At 36.7% G+C, this 19853-nt stretch overlaps 1 protein-coding gene across 4 annotated transcripts in view; it reads right to left on the bottom strand.

Moving 5' to 3' along the window:
- The window catches only part of TOX (thymocyte selection associated high mobility group box), a 279011-nt gene that overhangs the window by 111819 nt on the left and 147339 nt on the right, over positions 1 to 19853 (bottom strand). For all 4 annotated transcript variants that reach the window (XM_039868877.1, XM_039868879.1, XM_039868878.1 and 1 more), the window contains exon 3: positions 6880 to 7122. In XM_039868877.1, coding sequence (XP_039724811.1) covers positions 6880 to 7122 — 243 coding nt within the window. The remainder of the gene's footprint in view (positions 1 to 6879; positions 7123 to 19853) is intronic.

Raw genomic sequence — 19853 nt, 5'->3', positions numbered from 1 at the left:
TAATTTCTTTTTATTGTCCCCCCCCCGCTATATTTTAAAGAAAGAAACAAACCACTGTGACATCCATTCCCTTTTAAACTAATGCTTCTATTATTTCATATCTAAATGGGACTGACATCATCAGCTCTTTCGTGTCCTGAAAGATATTTAGCTCTAGTCCACTCTTACATACTTTGTGCATTACATGAAATAAAATATCTCAAGATTTTGAAAATATTTATTTTAAAAATAGCAATCGAATTGCCTCTAATCACATTTTCTGCTTGGCTTTGAAAGCTACATTATTCAATATGCCAGTGGTCCTTTCCATAATGGCAATGTATTAGAAATTCATGCTGCTCTAATATATCTGACTTCCTTGATGTAACAGCACTCCCTATAGACCCAGAAGAACATTTCTGCTTCAGTCCTGTCCGTCCTGCTCTTACTGAAGTGATGGCTGTCAAAACAGTTGTACAGTGGCCTTTGAATGCAGAGTGTGCCATGACTGAATGCTAAAAATGATGACAAATCTGAGTACATACATTATGCTTGCTTTTGTTGCCTGGAAAAATAAACCCCCCAATTTTATTGCTTTTAACGTCTTTTTTCCATTTTAAACTCCAGAACTGGAAATTTGAAGCATTCAAAGAAATTGAAATCTCCTTTGTTGCTTTTTTTATTGTAAATTTTCTATAATGTGTCATTAAGAACCACACTCTACAAAAAGCCCAGGTCCTAAATGAATCCTTTCTGTGAGGCCATTCTAAAACTTTGCACGGTTTTTCTTTGTATGAAAGAGCTTCTGTTGACTGCACAAAGAACAAGCAATTGCCACATATATGCCAGGCAGAGAGGCTTGGATGACTTTATACAAGGTTGTATTTTGCCTTCCACCAATCCATGATTAAAAAAGCAGTGAATGAACCAGAGTGCAGAGAAAAAGGAGAGGCTCTTGATTTCAGTTTGTCGGAATCAAAGGATTTTTCTGAAACCATGAATACTTAATACAGACATTTTCTCATTCTACCTTTCTCCCAAAATAGTTCCGTAGTTTCTTTTTAAAAACATGAAAACACCATCCGTTCTCACAAAGCCACGTCACTTTCCTCTTACTGGCAGAATAACATTTTCCACCCAAAAGAAATGTACTGCTCAACAGATTCAAATATTTTAATAACTGATTAGGCTTTGGGGGCACAGGTAAAACACTGAGAAAGTTGAAGTGATGGCAGGAAAAGTTACTAAGTAACTAAGGTGACAAGTTGAGTGAGTTGTGACTCTGGACCACAGCTGTGTGGTCGATAGAGAATGAATCACAGAAAAATGCTAGCCCTGGGAAGAATCTCCGAGAGCAACTACTCTTTTGGTTTTCCATCTTCTTGTGGGAACAGAATCCTTTGCTCAGAGGAACTTTTATAAGAAATGTGGGCGAGTGAGATGAATAAGATCCATTCCCTTCTGGCTGACTCTTGAATCCCTCTGGCTCTAAGGAGTTCAATTTGGAGCCGCTCATCTAGCCTAACCCCCACCTAGGGTTACAGACAGGGTGCAGTGAATCGCTTGTGGCTCGCACACTTATTCCAGGCAGGGCCTGGCCTCCTAGACTCTCTTTCCAGTGCTCTTCTAACCAGACTCCACTCTTTGATCAATAACCTGCTATCAAAATAACTCAAAGAAATTTCGAGAAATTGGAACTTTTGCATATTGGGTCAAGAATGGCTGTTTAACTTGGACCTAGAGAATCAGATTTAATAGGCACTTACTCGACAGAATATATACTAATTGAAAGTCTACCCTGTTTTATAGCCTGGTCTTGGAAAATAGGGTCTTTAAAAAAATGGAATATTTTAAAGTGCTAGAAATCTAAGCTCCTGCAGGAGTCCCGACTGGCTAGTAACACGTAAAATGGCACAGGCAAAAATATACAAAAAGGATGTGGGGGGAGATTTGGGAAGGAAGAAATTTCACCATACGGATACTTTACCCCCATATGTTTATGGTAAATTGTAGAAGGCAATCTAGATATTCTACCCTGATGACCTTTTCCTCAGAAAGGGATTTCCACTGAATATACCTAGCGACCACTGCATGACAGGCACGACTTTACAGATACTAACTACTGTACATTCTAGGATTAAATATCTTATTATACCCATTTATGGATAAGGAAACTGAGGCTTAGAAAGGCTAAGTTGCTCAATGTCACTGCTGGTAAGTGGCAGTGCCAGGATTTGAACTGAGGTGGTCTAGCCCAAAGGTGCCAGTTTTAATTACAATGGTTTATGAGGACACTCAGAAAAGGTAAAGACTTTGGTTAATAGCAGGCTTATTGCTATCTTTTTTTTTTTTTTTTGACAGATGTGAAGAAGATTAAGGATTAGAGTATAAATAACTCTTTTGGAAAATCATCTCTCTCATGAATTTTAACTTCTCCAAAAGAGTCATAGAAGCTTGTTTTTCATATTTTATTTAAAAACTTATATAACATTTCCTATGTGCCAACCACTAGTCTAAGCAATTCTTAAATCTTCATTTAACCCTATAAGATAAGAACTATTATTATCTTTGTGTTTTAGATAAGGAAGCTGGGGTATTTACTGACTGAGCCACTGAGCAATTCATTTAGCTACTTCGATCTTCTGTTTTCCATTTGTAAAATTGGGATAATAATACTCATTCAGATATTGATTTTAAACTATGGACTAAATTTTTTATCTCTAATATATTAGACATTTGTAGGAAACACTATAGTCAGTGAAACTGTATCACATGTTGCCAGGGAAAATAAGAGACAAGAACATTTATCTTTAAAATAAAATCTCAGAAGAGATTATATATTACATATAACTTATATTATATAAAATAGTAATATGATATATAATGATGCATATGCATTGAACATTACAATAACCTCTAAAATATATATAATGCCTAAATGAGAACTAAAATATTTTCACCTCTGTGATCTAATCAAATTCTAAAATTCCATCATGTGAAAATACTAACACAAAGATGCAAGTGCCACATTAACAGCCAAAGGCTCAGCTTTAATAACATTGAAAAGCTTTTGGAAAATAAAATTGGAAAGAGTTGAGCCTGTATATAAAGCTGCCTAAGGTGGCTTATACTTAGAGGATTTAAAAATTTATAGCAAGTTCATTATTTATCTACAAGTGTTAGCTTTCATTAGTTGTTCCCATATTGCAGGTGACTTTGACAAAACTCAAAAAGAGAACTGTCACTTCCAGGTGGGCAGCTTGTATATCTTGATTTCTGTGGCCATTATTTCCTTGTCTATATGAGCATCGATGACCTAACTTGTGCACTATTCATAAATATATTTCAACAACTGGCAAACCAATCAATAGTTGGTTGTGAAATTTTGTGATCACATCAGGCATAAGCAAGTTGCTCAGGAAAGAGGTTTAGCCAAGTTTTACAAAGAAATGTGAAGGCAGTATCTTAGAGTGCTAAATTTTGTTTCAAAGAAGATAATCCCTCAGTGCTTTTTAAATGTAAAATGTGATGATGATATAAAGAGTTGTTCATCTTTAGATTCATGTACATTTGGGAATGACGTGAAAACACTCAGCAGCCCATCCTTCAGTTCTCACTGTCACCACCCTGGGTATCTCTTCATAGTCCTTGCCTGAGTGACGACCTCAGACTTTCCACACCTCCAGTTTCTTACCACTGCTCTCCAGCCAGGGAGTTGCCAGAAGGATTTTTCTATGACATTGCTTTCTCAATGCTTCTGCCTTGAGAGAAAACAGCCAATGATTTTTTAGAATCCATTATATCAAGCCTGCAGTCCTTGGATTGGTTTTTGAAGCCTTTGGTCAAATCTCTCAACTTAAAACATCCAACTTCCCATGCTTTTCAAATGCTCTCCAATATGCCTTTCCTCTTCTATTTGTCTAAATCAAAACAGTCTTTCAAGCCCTGATTGCAGTCCTACCTTTTCCACTGAGTTTTATAAACCACCCAAACAAGATTACTATAATCTCTTTCAACTAGAAATTCTTACTGGGTTCATGGCCAGTAAAACTGAATTGAGCCTGGTCTCTCTAATTGCTTCATGTCTCATTCTAGTTGTTTCCTACCTGTTCATATATTTTTTTCTTCTGTAGTTTATAAGCTTCTGAAGGACAGTGACTATGTCTTATCAATCATTTGAGCCCTTTTGAACATTTAGACCATGGTAAGCAAAAAATGTACATACAGATGAAAGGCATTCTAGATACATGACAGCTCAAAATAAGAAGTGAAAAGTGAAGAGACTCTTTGTTTCTCAAAGGAATTGGTAGACTCCAGTAAAGTTTGTTAGATTTCTGTTGCAACTTCAGAGTATATCAAACTCTGGGTCTTAGAATCCAGACAGAGATCCAAGCCTTGAAACAGAATTCTTAACAATAAATTTAATCTCCATATCTGCTTTCTCCAAGACCACTCTGGCTTAAAAAAATGTTTAACATAGATTTAATGTTAGAATCAATATTGTTAACTAGACCTATGCCATCCAATGTTGTAGCCACTAGATACATGTGGCTATTTTAAATATAAAGTAATTAAAATGTAATAAAATAAAAATTAGCCTTTCATTCACACTAGCCACATTTAAAGCATTCAATAGCCAATGACTACTATCGCTGGACAATATGGATAAAAGAAAAGTCACCATCACAGAAAGTTCCCTTAGGTAGTGCTGAAGCTTATCCAAAGCTATGCCAAGACTTGTGTTATTTATTGGACTAGCTTTTTATTTACAACATAAAAAGCTAGGACCAGTATTATTAATAGGCAAAGTACATGCCCATCTCTGAATGTGGTTTGAGAGGTCGGGAGGAAGGCTCACCATCCTATGAATAACCCTGCTAGATTCACCTTACTAAAACCAAGACTGGCAAATTACAGCTTCATTCTATTAGTGTTGGCCAATCAGGGCCCCTCTGCCGTGTAGAGTGGCAAAAATTCCAAGGTAAATTCCATGCTGAAGAAAAAATACCAAAGTTTGGTTTTTGACAGTCATTTGGGTGGGGAACGGCATAAAGAAATTCAGATGATTGGAAGTTCCTGAGAGGTGAAGGGGAAAGCATAGTGGAGGAAGTGTCTAGAAAGTGGTGAGTTTCACGGGTCCAGTGGCCAGGTCCAGAGTCCTGAGCGCCCTTTGAGAATGGATTGCCATGGATAGAAAATCTGGGAAAATCCCAGACGCACATTTATTAAAATTGGATAAGCATTGCTTTAAGAGTGAAAGGTGTGTTGAGATGGTCATAGGAATGCTAAAAAGGCAAAAAAGTTTGGAGACTTAAACTATATAATTGAATATCTCGTTATCCTTCCTATGGCCCAACTCCATTCACACTATGAGGAAGAAGCACAGTGAACAAAACTGGTATTTTATACACTGTACGTCCTCTTCCTCTTCTTCTTAGTGAATGGGGCTGTCTATAAAGTCATGACCTTAATGCCTCATTGTTTCATAACTGGGTCTGAAGTCTTAGCCCCCAAGAAGAATAGGCTGTGTTTTTTTAAGGTAACGACTTTCAAGTGCATTATTCAGATTCGCACATTTAGTTTATTTGTTAAAAAATTCATTTTATGTTTTTTGAAGTCAGAAGTAATATTCAGGATAAATCTATACAGGTGGAATATAACATAAAATACTGGGGCAACAGTGCTGAGTTTTCTGCCACTGTTAGTACTGAGAACGAGTTCTCCCCTCTTGGCCGCCCAGCTAGCTGCCAGTTCTTAAGAGAACCTATACAGTTTCATGGCTTAGGTTCTGGGATTCACTCACTAAAAGCTGTGGGGTTTCTTTTGATTCTCCTCCCCAACCCCCACTTTATGTCCACGATTAGCAGAAATACCTTCTTGTCATTCAAGTTAGAGATACATCCCCAAATAACTTAGATAAGGGATAATATGAAATGCTTTCCTATCAGAACCAACATAATACAAATAATTTAATCAATTTGTTAATTGTGAACATGCCAACACTCTTCCGTGGCTTACAAAAATGACAATAAAGTTAGGTGGACTGTTAAATGATTGAACAATGGAAACCAAAGAGTGCTAATTCACAGTCACTGTTAACCTGGGAGAGAGTTTTATGACAAGGTAAAAAGCTCTGCTCTTAGCCATATACTACTGAAAATATTTTTTACTACTTGAGATGTAGACAGAGAAATTAAGTTTTTAGATGACATAAAAATCAGAAAGAAAGATTTTATGATAAGTCACTGTTTCTCAAGCATGGGTTGCTCATTAAAAATACAGAGTCCTGGACTCTCTGGGTAGGGACTGGGAATTTAATACTTGCTGGTTTTCTTGGTGATACACCCACACTAAATTTGAGAAGTGTAGAACATTAGAAGGTTCTGAGCGATAACAGGTCCAAGAGACTGAAGCACATCAATGGAGATAAATTTTGATCATCAGCATCCAAAATAAAAATGAAAAGTGTTTACTTGCTTTTCTATGATGTAAGTTTGTGGAATTTGAGATGGCAAATGGAGCAGAAACCAAGTTTAATAGTGGTTCCTGTTCAGAAGATGTGGGGGTCTTGCTTTGCAGGGAGGAACCCTACCTATATTAGATGAAAAGTGGCACTATTTATGGTAATTTTTTATCTGATAGCTAGTAAGATAGTTTGACTTTATGAGAGGACAGTCAGTGTCAAACAGTATTTAGTACTTTGGGTTATAAATATGAGTGATCAAACATGTAATTAATTGACTTTACCTAGACTTAAATATAAAATGAAAAGTTGCTTTGGGATTTTACAGGACACAGGGAGAACATTTTCCATAGCTAAAAACTTATGCCTAGTCTTATGCCTGGTCTCATAATGCCACATTATTACAATTCAACACAAATGGGCAAGCAGATTCTTACCACAGAAATGGAGTTCGTAAGCAGTGCCCCATCCTGTCCCAGCATATTGGAGACGGTGATTTCAGGTAGGTCCATGTTTTGTGGATGAAATGGAAGCAGGCCGTTATGGTTCATTGGGTGACACAGGGAGTGGTAACCGGTTTCGACCTCGTTCAGGTGCACCAGTGAATGGTCGGGGAGGGATGGAGGAGTGATTGGTGGAATGTTGAAGTCTTCACTTTCCAGGCTGGGCCCAGGGTAGGACTGCAAAAACGAGAGTGATATTAGTGCAAATTATCATCGCCTTCTCCATCGCGAACAAACACCCATGACCCCTTCAGATATTATTACAAGCAGCATTATGGACTTGGAAAAGGCATTTCAAACACTTAGATTATCCTGCTGCAATTTCACTATGATGCACGGAAGAAAATTGCCTCCCAGGCATACCCACTTCTCATACAAAGAGTGCTTCCATAGGCAGTTTTATTTTTCCAAGAAGCTGAACTCAAACAGATTTCAAAAGTCCCATTAAAATTTTCCAGAGTTTTAATCTAGCTGAATATGTTTGTCATAAGAATTGTAGAGAAGGAAGGCAATTTATAAAATTAATGTTTGATCAAACATGTTTCATAGGACTCCCTATCGCTCCGATCTTGAGATGCAATAAAATGAATTCCAGAACTTGTAGGGTAATTTGCTTTTGGGTTTTGAAAACCTACATGCTCAAAACTGACAAAAAAAAAAGTAATTAATAAAGAAATAACAAGCATGTTGCATAAGTGTGGTTGCAGAGAAAATCCGATATATGAAAAAAAGGCCATAAAAGCTATTTCTATTGCAAAGATTATACCATCAAAATAAAACTGAAGATCGCTTTCTTGATTTCTGATTATTCCCATTTATTTGAGTCTCCTAAAAATTAATACACAGATTTAATAAATATTATAGTCATTTCAATTCAGTTCAGCCAATTTTGAAAGGCAAAATCACATTAATATTATTACAATACTAATTCAGGAATAAAAGTCAATCAGTGAAATAAATAACACATGTGGGATGTTTTCTTTTAGAAAGTAGCTTTAGATAAAAGAAGAAGGGAAGGAACGAAGAAGGAAGGAAAGATTATATGAGAAATCTCCTGTTTAAAAACAGAACATAGTAAACATTGAAAATATAAAGAGGAACCAAATAAAAAAAATATTGTTATCAATTAATATCAAGACACAGTGAGACCTTTAGCTCTCCTTTACAGAGCAGGTATCCTACTATGAAAGGAAGCAATTTTTGTCCAGATAATTCTCGCAAAGCCTGTCTTTTAAATTAAGCGAGTCTTCGTAGCGTTTGAGTGCGTGGGTAACAAGGACTCACTTGTCTAACAGCACAGCGCCTGCTGAAGTGTGCAAGATGTGAAATGAGCAGGCAGAGGGTAAGAGCCAAAAAAAGTAGTGTAAGGTATTCATTGGGTGTTCAGCCAATAAGCTTCATGCTCCTGAGTCCAAGCGCCTGGGGTTATTTTTTCCAGATGGCGTCTATTTGTCTAACAGAAAGAAAATCTTCAAGTTGCACTTGCTAAATGTTGTACAGCTTTTGAATATATTTGTTTAGGTGCTGTCAGAAGACATGATGAAATGAAGAGCTACTTGGAACATCTGGAATTCAGACCTGGTCACACAGAGGCACGTGTGGGTTAGAGACTGAGAATGTATGAAGGAAAGATTTGCTTAATCTGCAGATCATTTTTCTTAAATATCTAAAGTTCTGCTAAAAAAAAATCACCAGCCCTAAAAGTTCAATCACCAGTTACCAAATTTTACTGCTTACAGTATATATCTCTTGTGTGAAAAATATATTACTGCTCAGTGTCAAAATTAAAGTTTGATTAAATTCTCACTTGTTTCATATATTTTAGACCTTCAGTGAAGTAGGGACGTGGGAGAGAGAGGAAGCATGTTTATTAATGTTGATTTTATATAAAGCGCTATATTGACTCCTTTGACTATGTGTCTTAATTTAATCCTTACAATAATCCTTTGTGTAGCTATTATTACCCTGATTTCCTGAAGGGAATATTGAAACTCAGAAGTTAAATACCTGCACTCGCCTGATAAACAATCAGCTCCGTACATATGAGGGATGAATATATGAAGGAGGAAGGCATTTTTATTGCTGTGATACTTATGTAAGTACTTTAGTTGCTACTATTTTATTAGGTGGAATGATACAAAGTTGCCAATACCCAACTGTTTCAGATGAACAAAATTTCATAATTTAAGAATTAGTATTAACATTAATATCAGGTCCTTCCTTGTCCAAAATTCCACCCCAGTGCTCACCCCATTAAAATAAAATATTTACTCAGAACTACGGGATTTTTAAATCTGAATGAGTAACCACTGAGGAGTCAATCCCATACCCTTGGAGGACCTGTGGGGCTGGGTTCCAGTGTAGGATGCTGGAGAACAGATATGGACCTTCTCTTATCAACCTGTATAGTGCCTTTCACCCTGCCCAGACATTTTCCAGGAGTCTGAGCCATGCAGCTTCCCTTCTCCCCAAGGAATAATAAAAGTCCATGGTAGCCATCTATACAAATGGAGAGAAAGTATCTAGGGATAGTGGTATGGAATTCAAGCCAATACTTTTAATTTTATCTTGGATCTTCACCATGTTAAAGAGAAGTAAATTGGAAATAAAGAAGCATGCAAAGTGATTTGCTCTAAACCATAGCCAATCTGCAGGGTTCATATGATTCAAATTATATTATATTATATTATTGCTACATAATCAGATTCTCCTTGATCTTAAGCTACTCACTGGTCCTTGACACAGGAGAGTCTCGTCATATTGCTGGTGCTGGGATATGCCATACACTGTGCATCCCTGTGTGTCCAGGAAGCAGGAGCCAAGGGTCATGGAATGTGAGTTACAGTTGGCTGTACAATCACAATACTTGGCTAATTCTACTATATATGAACTTCTCAGGGCCATAAGAGGACTGTGGAAGCATTAAAGTAGTAATTTCAAAATATAGTATCATCATCCTCAAGAGAGTAATTTTATTGTCCTAAATAATAGATTCAGTGACTATTTCAAGTAATTTTCTTAAAACCTTACCGTTGGAATTTGTATTTTAGCCCATAAAGTGCTATACTTTTCTCTGATGAGAAGGATATAGATTTTGGTCTGGTTGAGAAGACTCAAAATTATTCCTTAGTGACTGATAACAATGGCCACAGAGCATGTTGGAAAGAATTGAGACTTTGGAGCCCAGGTTTTCTGAAGCATTTATTAGTGTAAATTCTGGTGTAAATCCAGGTTTTAGTGTAAATCCGGGTTTTCTGAAGCATTTATTAGTGTAAATTCTGGAGTAAGTTTCTTACTCCTGGTGAACTTCAGTTTCAAAATCTGCCTCATAAGATTCTTATGTGCAATGAAAACAAAAACATAAGCTAGGTAAAGAGTCTAATAATATACGTCTGCCACAAAGAAAGCTCTCGATAAATGGTTAAATGGGTTTATACATGCTATGGATTGGGTCATGTCTAAGAAAACAAACAACTATGGATGGAGAGAGAAAGTGAGAGAATTTAGACAATAAAGGCATTTCGGTATACTTGCCACTGATCAGATCTCATACTGAAGCAAAGTGTAGCCCCATCCGTACATAATATATTCATTTAATTGCTCCCCATAAGTAGCTAAGATAAAGTTTCTCCTTTATTTTAAAGGGATTAAATTCTATTTTCAAAATGAAAGAACGAAAAGGTAGTGGAAAATGGTGAATAGAAGGATCTAAAGAGCTCAGATGAAAATGGCTTCACGTGCAAAGTGCCACAACTCTTCTTTTTCCGAGAACTCTGCTGGCAGACCTGCAACAGGCTGATGAGCTCCTGACGGGTCCACTCCTACTGACCCAGGAAAAACTTTGCAACAAAATCTACAGTTTCTAACATACTGTCTATGTCCATAGGAAGGCATCTTCTCTGGGAAATTCTTGGCAAGGAGATCACATTGCTAATCAGACGGATTGTTTTTCAGACTGGAATCAAGAGACTGGGTTAGGAAAGTAACAGAGAATCTTCGCGATCTGTTTTGATTTGATCTGTTTGCAAACTTTTCCAGCCATTTGACTAAAGCCATTGTCCTTCTCCAGGTCCAACCTTCTCCAGCCTCCTCACTTCAGTGAAAAAGGAAAGCGAATTCCTCACCTGATTTCTGGAAGATTTCACTCCCTGTCTTTTTAATTACATACTCACATTCCTTTATAATCATATCGTTTTACATATTCCATGATCAGGGCATCCTGTTTACATTATTTTCTCCTTCTGCATTCCACATTTACTTTTCCTACAGCTTGCTCTTATTTTTTATTCTTATTTTACACTGTTACATCTGGAAGTGGGATGTTAATTAGGCTGATTTTTTTTTTTTTTGAACTATAGAGAATTCATGTTTTCATACTGTCTAGATAGAGTGTTAAAATATGCTGACCAGGAACAAACAATGGGAAATCTGGTCTTTGCTTTTTCTTCTCTTTTTGAAATCTAGTTTCTCCATCAGAGGAGCCTTGCAACTGTGGGTCGCTGTCCACATATTGCAATCATTATGCAGAACACTCAATCTTTGGTGACAAGAAGTCCCATAACTCAGAAGAATTCAAAAAAAAAATATCATCTTGTACATATCTCTAAATTATGTGATGGCTTCATGCAATCATGCATACACTAAAAATATGGCTACGGTTATAACATTGTAAAATATGTTCCTCTTATAGCTCTTTATTTGAAAGATAAATAAATAGAACTGCCATCAAATGTATACAGAATGCCTTAATTTTTAATCTGTAACATAATTCCTGAAAATTCTTCATAGAAAAATACCAATGTTTAAACATGTTTCATCTTCTATTATTGAAAATTTTTGTTGTGTGATTTAAATAACTGAACAGAAATCAAAGTAAACTGAGTTCATTAGAAAAATAATAAACTTCCTCTGTATGTTTTCAGAAGTTAAGATATTGTATATAATGGTGATTTCTCTCAAAAGAGTTTAAGCAGCATCAACATTATCTCTTATTTCTTTCAAGAAGACCTTCAGAAGTAGGTATTTCTCAGATTCTTTTGTCTCTGCATGAACAAGGGTTGATAGCTTGAGACTGTAATGCATTACTGTGGAAAGCTTCGGTCTGTTACATAAATCATCTTAACACTCAGTAAGAACTGTCCAACAGTGCCATTGAAGTGCTCAAGCCAATGATCCTGCAAACAATTTTTTTTGTCTTTTTTCACATGTTAGACAATAGCAATAAATCATCTTCATTTAAAAACATACAACGTACTAATTTTTCAAGCAACAGTTATCGAAATGTATTTTTGGTAGAAAGTACATTTATTTTATTTTTGCTCATTAATTTTTGTAGCTTGTGTTGAGTAAAGACAATGAGTACCTCATTCGCCAGTGGCATTTGTTGTGTACCTACTATGTGTAAGACATCCTGCAAAGTGTGATTTGAGATAGAAAGGATTATAAAGGAAGTGAATCAGAAGAGATATAAACACTTAGACTCACAAGAAAGGACATGTTTAAAGTGTCAGGCTTAGTAATATCAGAGTGTAAATGAAAGAGAAATTATTTGAAGCTGGGATGAAGAAGGGATTGTTATAAGCAGATTTACCCTGATACGGGACCTGAAGATCAGACACTTCTACCATGATGCAATAAGTGATCAAGGGAGGACCAGAAAATTGACAAATGAGCACATCCAGGTAATACATCAAGGAGGTTCAACAGCAAGGTCAGGTCTTTAATCTCTAAAAAAACTTCAAGGGCAAGATTGGTCCCACCAATGAAAACACACTTTAGGGTACTGGGCTCAGTGCAAGCATCTACTGGGTCTTGTTTTTATTGGATAGGATAGGCTTTCTATAATTGAAAAACCAGTGAGCTAGGCCTGAATGAGACCTAACAACAGGGTTGCCTTGAAGTCACCCCAGAGCATATCTGACACTGGCTCTTCCTAGGGCCAAGCCTGGGTGAGCTTGGACCTGTGAGGTAGGACTACTAGGCTGAAGCTTTAAGTATTCAGGGGTAGTGGGGCTGTGAGCCAAACACTCTCACATCAGGGGTAGGTGGGGCAGGGTAGTCTACCACTCTCTGTGAATCATGCTGGTGCCAGGGCCACCTCTCTAGGGGCTTCAGAAAAGTCCTTGCATTTATATATAGGCATTTCTCCTGCCATAATTACTGATACTGAAATAGGGAAGAGGTTTGTTTCTTCTCAGATTGTTTGGAGATCTACATGAGTCTCTGAGCTCTATTTTTAAGGGGCATCTTAAAACCAAGTATTGTGTGCAGTTGTCATGAGGACCACCTCTTTGGCTAAAAACAAACAAACAAACAAATAAGCTTCTGAAAAACAAATAATCTACTCCCTCCATTCCATAACCCACAACCCACACGCGGATAATTCAGGAGAGTAGATTGAAGTGCAGGGGCTACTTCTGAAACCCTAGTGGGGGTGCCTACAGATGTTGTTCAGGTAAGGGGTCAGCATCCCATATTCAGTGTTTAAGGGGGTTCATTAAAACATTTCAATGTAATTGTTCAGTATACAATTTTGTGTACAAACGCAGTGTACACTTTTTTTCGTTTTCTAGACGTTTTCATTTCTTACATTGAGTTCATATATCCTGAGATTTACTTCTACATTTTTGGCTTCATTTTATAAATAATTCATGTTAACCAGAAAAAGAAAGATATGAAAAACAAAACAAAACAAAAAAAACCCCTCTTAATCCAACTATGCAGGAAAAACAAAAACAAACAAACGAACAAAAACCCCTACCACACTATTGAAATGTGTATCTTTCAAGATTTTTGTAATCTGTATTTGCTACTTTGTTTTGGGCTTCTATTTTTGTTTTTAATAACAAAAGTGAGATTCTAGAGTTCTGATTTTGGAGCTAAAAATGCTACGTTCAAATCTCAAGTTATCTCTTAGTAAATATAGTTATTTAATTCCTTGAAGCCTCAGTTCCCAAATCTGTAAAATAGGAAAGATAATAGTATTCAATTCATTAAGGGTATATCAGGATTAAATGAGGGAATGTAAATAATTTGAATAATATACTGGCTCATAATAGAATCAATAAATATTACTACATTGTTACTGTTATTCTATCATATAATGTAATCTGGTCACTTAAAATGGATCGTGAATAATTTTCCATGCCAATAAACAGCATCTACATTATTGTCTAAGTGGCTGCACATTACACAATTGTGTGCACATTCTATAATTTATTCTATTTGTTCTCTATTATCAACTATTTAGGGTGTTTCTGATTTCTCTCTGTTACAAAGCACACTGTGCTAAATAGCCTTATGTATATTTTTCTTTAAGATAATGTTCTAGAATTCTATATTTATGCTCAAATGGAATCACAGACTATTTGCTCCAGAGAAGACCTGAGAAACAATGTCCCCACTTTACAGATGAGAAAAGTGAGGTCCAAAGAGGTTAAATGATTTGCTTGTATTTGGAGAACTAATTGGGCAGAGGGGAAACCCATAGCATTATTCCAAAGATTTTTTATTTTTTTTACATTTATTAATGGAATGCAATGCATTGGGTTTTAAAACAACATTTAAAAATATGTAAGGCCTTTGAGCTTTAATAATTTTTTAAAAAATCTGAGTTAAGTTGATTTTTGCTTATGATCAGGTTCTATTTGCTATATTATATGCAGACAGCCAGTGCAGAGCTGAACATTCACTGTCGGCCTATTTTTATAGGTACATATTTTATACGTAAACTTAAAAACACGTGCTACATGTACATGCGGCCATCCTTTTCATTTTTGCCTGCTGTGTAGAAATCAGTAAATGTTGGGTACGTAAATTCACATTCTTTACAAAGATATCAGATTAGCAGAGCAGAGCTAAGCAGATGGCCTGGGCTCTTAGTTTGGCTCCTCCCTCAATCAAGGGGGCCAGAAAAAGGAAAGAGAGGCCCCTGTTTCTACACATCATACTCTGACATACAATTCTTCCTCTTCCCCCTCCCCACCACCACCCCAGGAAATCACTTACTAGGAAACAATCACAAGTGGATCCCTAGATATTTGAGGATCATCTCACTCCCCAAAGTCTTTGCTACAAAGAAAGCTTACACTGAAGAGGAGCCAAAGATGGGAACGTGGAAGGAAAAAAATTAAACAATTGAAGACAATTTCCTCACTTTGATGAAGATAAAACACCTCATCCTTCATTTATCCAGCGGTGGGATCTCTGGGGTAGAGCAGTAGGAAGGGTGGGCAGCCTTCTATAAAAAGACCTCCCATATTTGTTCACCTTCTGGAGGAGAAAAGGAAAAGTGCCAAAGGTGGGAAAAGAGTCCCGGACCTGGACAAGAAAAGAAGTGTGAATACGGAGGAAACGGGACGGCAGTGATGGCAAAGCCTGGAAAAAGGAAAGAATCATAGCTCTGAACGGAAGCCAAAGATCGCAAACGAACACTTCACCCGGTACAGCTTTTGTGTGTGTTTGAACAGAAATAAAATCGCTGCTTTTGTAGGTAAAAGATGCTTAAATATCTGCGAGTTCATTTGGTTCGATCTAATGTCTTCAGAGTATTTCCACACACATAATGCACTGCAGTCACCTCAATTCTAACAAGCACTGAGGTTGTTAGTAAGTCGACTTTTGACTTTAAAGTTCTAAAATAAAATGAAGTCTAGCTGACAAAGGACAGAGTCTGATTTGGGCGTCAGGCCTTCCCAAGACAGAATCCGAGCTCTATCTGCAATTTTTGATGTTTGGCCAATCACTCTACCGCTCTCATCCTTGCTGAATTACTGTAAGGATTAAGTGAGATAATGTATGCAAAGTCTTTGCTTAGTTCCTTACCAGACACAGGTAGCTGCCAACTGACAGCTCTTATTATTATTATGGATCTAATTCGTTCACCAGATGTGGGTAGGGGAGTGCTAACCTAAATTTCCAGTGGAACAGAAGCTTCCTATTGAAACTTACTATCATGTTGATGAGGAAGAAATTTAACTGAAGTCAGAGCATAAGAAAGAAATGGCATTGTACTCAGTACGGATGAGTTCAGGGTGTCCCTAAAGGTGAATTCTATGCAAAGCTGCTGGCCCTGCCCCATCCCCTCAATCCTATTGCCTGTCCCCAACCCCTATTCCTTCAAGGCCCGTCCACTTTGTGAGTTCAGGAAATAACAACGCACAGTAGGCTTAAGCAATTCTTGAGGGAGGGCCTTCTCCTGCGATGCTGGGAGGCCCGGTCACACACAAAAAGGCCTTCATTACTGGTCTCAAATTGTGACCGTGAAAGCCCTTGTGAGTTTCATACCAAGCTATTCCATTTGTATAATGTGAGGCTGGAACTCAGAAGTTCCTTGTTAGACACTGCTAGCAAAAAGATCAATTTTCATAATTTATAAAGAGCAAAGAATGTATGGAGAACATTTTCCAAGACAGCCACCAATTACTTTCAAACTATTAGAATTATAGTTATAAATTTTATATCCAAACTGCATAGATCAGAAAAAAGACAGGAGAAAAAAAATGTATGGATATAGATGAAGATTAAACTGAAATCGTCTTTGTGTTTCTGGGGAGTCTAGCTAAATCTGCTCCCAAAGCAAGGAACTGCGACTGCAAAGGGAAACTTGACAGTTTTTTAAAGATGTTTGGGGTGGCAGATGAGGATATGAAGAAGGAGGTCTTAGAAGAGATAATGGTGGGTGGAAAACCACCTCAGCGTTTCCAAGCCTCAGTGTTCTTATACTAAAAATAGGCCAAATCACTTCTATTTGATATATTGGCATACTAAAATTTTAGAGTTTGTTTAGTACAATCTTTAAGTGTCTTGGAAATGAAACTTTCACAGACAGGTGACATCATTCAACATATTACTACTCTGACCCGAAATATCGTATTTATTTTGTAGACATTTGTTAGTGACAGGTTTATTATAATAAGCGTAAGAAAAAATCTAGTATGTTATACATGGCAAAATGTAACAGGAAGGATCCTTTAGTTTTTCATACTTGTTCATGTGCTAAAGTAAAAAATCTTCAAAATATAATTGAGCAAGCCGTTTTCAAAATGTGTCACGTGTAACTGCATATAACTGGTGGGCTGTGTACTAGATCCATGACAGCTCTTTGCAGTGTCTAAAGCTGCCCTCTGAGCTAACGACCCTCCAAATGGAGCTTGATGTTTTGAGAATCTGTTTTTACCACCATGCTATTCCATTCAGATATCTTCATAATTTTTATCACTGAAATTCATTTCCCCAATGCTTGAAAAACATACTATTAGACGATTATAATAAAATTTTCAAGCATACTCAGCAACAAACATTCATTTTCTGAAATAAAAAATGAGTCTTATATTCACAAATCCCACAGCTTGGAAATGTATATGATACACAACATTTAACCTGTCAGCAGCCTCATTAGTGTCAATGAGTAGGAACTGGCAATCAGTAGATGGTGTGCTCTACATGTGTTTATGTTTTAAAATGTTCCCGAAATAGCTCCGTTAGAGAGGTTGATATAAAACACTTCTACTGGACAAATGAATTTCAGTTTAAATTTCATGGTCTACTTAATTTTTTTTGAGGAATTCACATTTCTCATGTAAATGATCATTTATAGCTAATAGTCAATACCTAACTAAAAAAATACTAAATAATAAAGACTGAATGGGTAAACATCTAAAGTTCAACCACGCCGATAATGTAAATAATCAAGAAAATATGCAGAAAGACTGATATGTGTTTGACTATCGGGAGTGCTAAGATATATATTTGTATGGTACCCGTATTCAGTATCCATACAGCTATTAAGACATTTTTATAAACCGTAAGAAATATGTGAGCTATTTCAAGATATAATTCTGAAAAACAGACTTCCATGTAAGAAGCCAATTTAGGAAGAAAACAACATAAACAATAGTAACTTGTGTGCTCAAGTGAAGCATCTTTTTAATTTTGAGTAATGAAGATGTCAAGCCAAATGCTAGAGTAGTTTAACTTAATTAGGTGGCCTATTTTTCCAGGCATCCTTTCATTTCCCATTGAAAACTCAGCTTGTATGCAAGGCAACAAGAGCAATTTTGTCTGTAATGAATACCTCCGGGACTGCGCAGAGTAATCATTTGAATGTTACACTGAAGACTGGTTTGAGTAACTAGTTTGAGCTTGTTAAGATGCCAGACTTTGTTGGACTAACTAGATTACTCAGAGCATGGCAGCTTTTATTGGGTCGATAGTCAAAAAGTCAAGTTGACTTTACTCCTGAAATTTCTGCCAAAAAGAACCAATCTGAAAGTAATTGATCTAATTTATAGTTCAAATTTATGTCATGATCATGGAAATTTTATGGTCCATAGTCAAAAAAATTTTTTTTAACGACGTTCTTAAAAATATACTCTCTAGGCCCGTTTGTTCTATACTTTATTTACATTTCAACCTAGAGAACTCTCTCATTAGAAGACCATGTAATTTAAAATACAGATATAGTTATTAATATGTTTGAAAGCCTAAAAACATTGTAATTCTAATAGATTTAAGAAAATATTATGCAAAAGGAACTTGGAAAGTCCTCTTGGTTCCGCTGCCACTGTATGGCCGAAGACAAACAGCAGCACAGTATCATTATCACTACCTATTATTATCTAGTTTATTATCACATTAATGCTTTGAGTCCTGTACTTGAAATGATTTTCTGATGAGGTGGGAATGCTGGTGTTTTTCGCTAATGTGTTGAGTTGTTGACACCAGACAGAGAGATGTTACTGGAATGGAATGGGAAAGGCCAGATTTGTTTAACATCTGTAATGCAGGGCTGCAAATCATTGCAAGTAGAAGACTCAAGAATCAGTGTGATTAAAAAATGTATACAAAATATTTTAATTCATTTACTCATCTTTCAACAAAAAAAAAATGTTGCATATCTCTGACGTGTCTAGGCACGGGAGACCCAGAGAAAAACAAGAGCAAATCCTACCTTTAAAAGCTCACGATCAGGTGGGCAAGACAAGAAATCAGTACCAAGTCTAGTGTGCTACATGCCTCAGAGGGGCAAATATGTGCTCCGATATCTCTGACTTGCACACGCTAAAGAGGCATGGAGGTAGTAAGTAGTGAAGAAAGAAGAGAGACAGGAGAAACGAAAAGGTGGAAATTAGATGAGAAGACAAGTTAATGAGGCTCAGAACTCAGGCAGTAATTATGTAGAAGGAAAAGAGGAGACAGATTCAAAAGTTATGCAAAAAAGTAGAATCAACACTATGTGGGATTAACTTAGGCCGAGTGTACGGGAGACTCCAGGTCTGTGCCTTGGGTGACTGGGTAGGCAATATCGACTCTAATGATTATAGGTAATATAGGAAGAAGAGAAGTTTAGCAGGTGAGGGTATAGGTTGGAGGTGATGAATTTTGAGTTGTTGAACTGATATGTGGAGTCTGAGCTGCCGTCAGGGACACAGGTATTCAGCAAATTTAAAAATCAAACCTGAAACTCACATGAGAGAGCTGCCCTACATATATAGATGCTCTTCAGCTTTTATATTCAAAACGTATATCAAATGCTTACTTGTAAGAGTCTAGGAAAAAATAGTATTGCTCTATTTTATCATTGTTTTTTTTTTCTCATCTTGATAGTTGAGGGCCCAGGTAAGAGACAATTTCAGTGGGGGAAGAGAAGAGAAGCAGAGAGAGAGAAACCTGACCAAAACCTGAAAATAATCTAAAATAGGATCTCAGGTCAGGACGTTTAATATTTAGAGTTTACTATGAAGTTCAGGATTAAAAAGAAAAATTAGTTCATGCTTAAAGGATAACCGTTTGTGGAAAGAAAGAGGAAGAAAGGAAAGTAAGATGAATGGAGGACGGGAGCGGGAGAGGAATGAAGGAAGCAATGGGGGAGGGATGGAAACCAAACAGAAAGAAATGGTTTAGTGGAG

Source organism: Pteropus medius, unplaced genomic scaffold, assembly GCF_902729225.1.
Source record: "Pteropus medius unplaced genomic scaffold, Ma_sr-lr_union100, whole genome shotgun sequence".
In the NCBI taxonomy this organism is placed as follows: Eukaryota; Metazoa; Chordata; class Mammalia; order Chiroptera; family Pteropodidae; genus Pteropus; species Pteropus medius.
The sequence above is the reverse complement of the archived record's forward strand: the minus strand, read 5'-3'. Positions and strand labels throughout refer to the sequence as shown.